General features: G+C 44.3%; 1 protein-coding gene across 1 annotated transcript in view; it reads left to right on the top strand.

The window, feature by feature from the left end:
- Nucleotides 1–4,652, top strand: part of PIP5K1A (phosphatidylinositol-4-phosphate 5-kinase, type I, alpha) — a 66,339-nt gene that overhangs the window by 53,105 nt on the left and 8,582 nt on the right. The window contains exons 9-11 of the mRNA XM_011973659.1: nucleotides 1,382–1,465; nucleotides 2,328–2,376; nucleotides 3,152–3,236. Of these exons, the coding sequence (XP_011829049.1) occupies nucleotides 1,382–1,465; nucleotides 2,328–2,376; nucleotides 3,152–3,236 (218 nt within the window). The remainder of the gene's footprint in view (nucleotides 1–1,381; nucleotides 1,466–2,327; nucleotides 2,377–3,151; nucleotides 3,237–4,652) is intronic.

Below are 4,652 nucleotides of genomic sequence, written 5' to 3'. Positions count from 1 at the left end.
TCTTTTTCTTTTTTTTAGTTTCACTCTTGTTCAGGCTGTTGTGCAATGGCACGATCTCGGCCTACTGCTACCTCCACCTCCTGGGTTCAAGCGATTCTCCTGCTTCAGCCTCCTGAGTAGCTGTGATTATAGGCGCCCACCACCACACCCAGCTAATTTTTTGTATTTTAAGTAGAGACGGGGTTTCATCATGTTGGCCAAGCTAGTCTATGAACTCCTGACCTCAGGTGATCCACCCACCTTGGCCTCTCAAAGTGCTGGGATTACAGGCGTGAGCCACCGTGCCCTGCCACAGCACTTTTTCTTTAGGAAGGGACCCAGCTTCTGGAAAGGAGTAGCCTTGACTCAGCAGTTGGATCAGTGACATTAATGTTTACAGAAGTATAGAATGAGTTTGAATGAGCTTTCTTAATATAAAAGGAAAAGAAGATTAATTTCAGGTTTATAATGTATGTGGGAAGGAGAGCTATTCAAGAATTAAAGACTTAAAAATTATAGTCTTAGATGCGTGTCTGCAAATTATATTAGAACTTTATTATCATTTTTTAATCTTCTCTTTTTGTTAGTAATATATTAGAACTTAATAAAAAATAATTAATGGGCTGGGCACAGTGGCTCATGCCAGTAATCCCAGCACTTTGGGAAGCTGAGGCAGGTGGATCACTTGAGTCCAGGAGTTTGAGATCAGCCTGACCATCATGATGAGACCTCATCACTACAAAAAATCAAAAATTACCCAAGTGTGGTGGTGAACACCTGTGGTCCCACCTACTCAAGAGGCTGATGAGGCAGAAGAATTGCTTGAGCACATGCCACTGCACTCCAGCCTGGGCAGAGAGAATGAGACCCACCCTGTCTCAAAAAAAAAAAAAAAATTATTATAGACTTCTTTGTGGAAGGCATCCTTCTTCATCATGGATCTATCTAGTAAGTGTAATTACTGAAAGACCACAAATATTAGATTGTTTATTTTTTTAAGATATCCTGTAACATGACTCTCAAGAAGAGTGTCTTAGTGGGCATAAATTAAGATAGCAAAAGTACTGAAGTTGAATTAATTAGGAGAGCATTCCCAAAATTGCTGAGTAGTGGAATTTTAGATTCTCTTTGGTGGAATCAGAGTGGAAGAGGTAGGCAAGGAGATTTGGAGAAAACTAGATTATAATACATACTCTAGAGAGTTCCTGGGGTTAGAGAAAGGATCTCATTTTCTCCTGTTTTTTAAATATATTTTTTTCTCTTTTTGTTTTCTTGATCACTTACTGTCTGATCTCCTGGTTTATGGAAGATGAGGCAGTTATGTTTAGGTTTCACTTCCCTGTCCTGATCTGACTAAACTAGCCAACAGATTTTCTCACCCTTTCCTTTTTGCCTTTTCCAGTATGGGTGGCATCCCTGCCCGGAATAGTAAAGGGGAAAGGCTTCTGCTTTATATTGGCATCATTGACATTCTGCAGTCTTACAGGTGAGGAGCATATGGATCCCAAATTAAGAGAGGGTGGATACAGATAACCACTCATGTTTCTCTTTTAGATGGGTTTGTTGCCAAGTTCTTCCGGAAGCAAGAATAGTGAGTTGCAGTCTGGCTACTTACTTCATTAGTTTTCAGATGGTTTATTTCCTTGATTTTGCCTCTTTCCCCGGCCTTTACAACCCTCCCTTCCCCATCTCCCCAGACATAATGTATACCTTCTGTGGAAAGCTGAGTCAGTCTTGGAAGCACCAGGGTGGAATATGCCATCTGTCTGGCTCTTTGCAAAAACCTATGAGATGAGTCATGCTCCACATTGGGCTACAGCTAGAAACGTTGCCCTTTTCCATGGAGGAAAAACAGGAGGGTCACTGTGTTCTGTAAAAAGTATCAGCCTGTGGAACTAAGAGGCAATGAAGTGATCATCAGGGAGGAGCTGGAAATGTTAGACCCCGGTTTTGTTCCTGTAAGGTTTTAAGTACTAATGAGGACTGGACAGTACTTGGTTTGTTGGTTCAGTATTATCATCCAGTTTTAACTACCCTTTCCAGTCTTGCCCATCTGTTCCTTCAGCTCTCCTTTTATAATAAATATTCATGTTCCTGATTTGCCAGGGACATAAATTACCCTTTTCCCATGGGGGAATAATTGACTTACCTAGAAACAACATTGGTCTCCATGATGAACCAGCACTGCTGTGTCTGTTCTTGGGAAAACCAGTGTACCAGTAGATGTGCTTTCTCAGCTTCTGTCTTTTGAAGGTTTTCTATTAGCCCTTTAACCCCCTAAAATACAAAGTTATTAAGATCATTTATTGAAAAATGACATGAGGAGGTGATGTACATTTTTCTTGCAGGTTTGTTAAGAAGTTGGAGCACTCTTGGAAAGCCCTGGTACATGACGGGGTAAGTAGCAATACTAGAGGCTCTCTTACCCACTTCTGCCTCCATCACTTCTGATTGGCCTCCTCAGTTTCTTGCAATTTTTTTCTTTTTTCTTTTTTTTTTTTTTTGAGACAGGGTCTTACTCTGTCACCCAGGCTGGAGTGCAGTGGCATGATCTCGCTTACTGCAACCTCCGTCTCCCAGTTTCAAGTGATTCTCCTGTCTCAGCCTCCCGAGTAGCTGGGACTACAGGCACACGCCACCATGCCCAGCTAATTTTTGTACTTTTAGTAGAGACGGGGTTCCACCATGTTGGCCATGGCAGGTCTCAAACTCTTGATCTCAAAGTGATCTGCCCACCTTGGCCTCCCAAAGTGCTGGGTTGAGATGGAGTCTTGCTCTGTCACTCAGGCTGGAGTGCAGTAGCATGATTTCAGCTCACTTCAACCTCCACCTCCCAGGTTCAAGCGATTCTCATGCCTCAGCCTCCCATGTAGCTGGGATTACAGGTACCCGCTACCATGCCTGACTAATTTTTGTATTTTTAGTAGAGATGAGGTTTTGCCATGTTGAACAGGCTGGTCTCGAACTCCTGACCTCAGGTGATCTGCCCACCTCGACCTCCCAAAGTGCTAGGATTACAGGCGTGAGCCACCATGCCCGGCCTTTTCCATTTATTTCATTTGTGGGTTTTACCCTTCTGCTAGGGGCTCAGTCTGGGGGAAGATAGCCCTTGGACTAAAGGTCCTCTTGCTGGGCCTCCCTCTAACTCTATAGCATTTCTTCTGCTCTGCAGGACACTGTCTCAGTGCATCGCCCAGGCTTCTACGCTGAACGGTTCCAGCGCTTCATGTGCAACACAGTATTTAAGAAGATTCCCTGTAAGTGGTTTCTACCAAGTGACTGCCTACTCTGACCAGTGGCTCCCTTACCCCAAGAGAACAGAGGGCAGGACACCTCTGGTAGGGAGCTGCCAACACCAGAGGCCTCTCCTCCCACCTACATCCCATGAGAGCCATTTCTTATCCTTTGTGTTAGTTAGTCTGTCACAGTCGTTTCCAAGTTGCTGTTTCCCCCTTGGCTCTTCCTGCATATGTCAATGAGGTGAGGGCCATTTCTGGGGAACTGGGATTTGCAAAAAAAAAAAGTGTAGTTGTGGATGTAGGATCCATGCCACAGAGATAGGCAGAGCCAGACTTTTATGTACAGAGATACGCAATGAGGTTACCAGTGTTCTGTTTTATCTTCTAGACTATCTCAAGTGGTTAGAGAAGCATTTACTGATTTCTGCTTAGCACATGTTTTTAGTCTCTTTCCTCAACTTTCTTGTTTAGAAAGTGCCAATATTCTTTTTTTGCAAATCTTCCATGCTGCTGCCACAGCAAATTCTAACTTCTCTTTCCCTTCTTCTCCTATTAGGCATCATTAGTCACATGGCAAGGGAGAGGGGACCTAGGCATGCCAGATAGTCTTAAGGGATATGGAAAACCCAGGCTGGGTGCAGTGTCTCACACCTATAATCCCAGCACTTTGGGAGACCAAGGCAGGAGGATCAGTTAAGCCCGGGAGTTTGGAACCAGCCTGGGCAACATGATGAGACCTCATCTCTACAAAAAATTTTAAAAAGATAAGGAAAAAAATCATTTCAATCTTTACAAAATGATAAATATACAAGGGTCAATTATTTAGTGCTGGGCACATATGTGCTAAGAAGATGTAGAGTGAAAGAGTTACCTTTCTTGACCGGGCACGGTGGCTCATGCCTGTAATCCCAGCACTTTGGGAGGCCAAAGCAGGTGAATCACCTGAGGTCAGGAATTCGAGAAGTCTGACCAACATGTTGAAACCCCGTCTCTACTAAAAATACAAAAATTAGCCGGGTGGTGGTGCGCACCTATAATCTCAGCTACTCAGGAAGCTGAGGCAGGAGAATCACTTAAACCCGGGAGGAAGAGGTTGCAGTGAGCTGAAATAGGGCCATTGCCTGGGTGACAGGAGAGAAACTTCATCTCAAAAAAAGTTCTTAGGTTTTACTATAGGATACTATTAAAGAAAAAAGGGGGCCAGGTGCAGTGGCTTACGCCTGTAATCCCAGCACTTTGGGAGGCCGAGGCGGGCGGATCATGAGGTTAGGAGATCGAGACCATCCTGGTAACATGGTGAAACCCCTCTCTACTAAAAATACAAAAAAAAATTAGCCTGGCATGGTGGTGGGCGCCTGTAGTCCCAGCTACTTGGGAGGCTGAGGCAGGAGAATGGCGTGAACCCGGGAGGCGGAGCTTGCAGTGAGCCGAGAT

This window comes from Mandrillus leucophaeus, unplaced genomic scaffold (assembly GCF_000951045.1).
Source record: "Mandrillus leucophaeus isolate KB7577 unplaced genomic scaffold, Mleu.le_1.0 Scaffold139, whole genome shotgun sequence".
NCBI classification, from domain to species: Eukaryota; Metazoa; Chordata; class Mammalia; order Primates; family Cercopithecidae; genus Mandrillus; species Mandrillus leucophaeus.
Note: the sequence above shows the minus strand (reverse complement) of the source record. Positions and strands in the feature narration are given on the sequence as shown.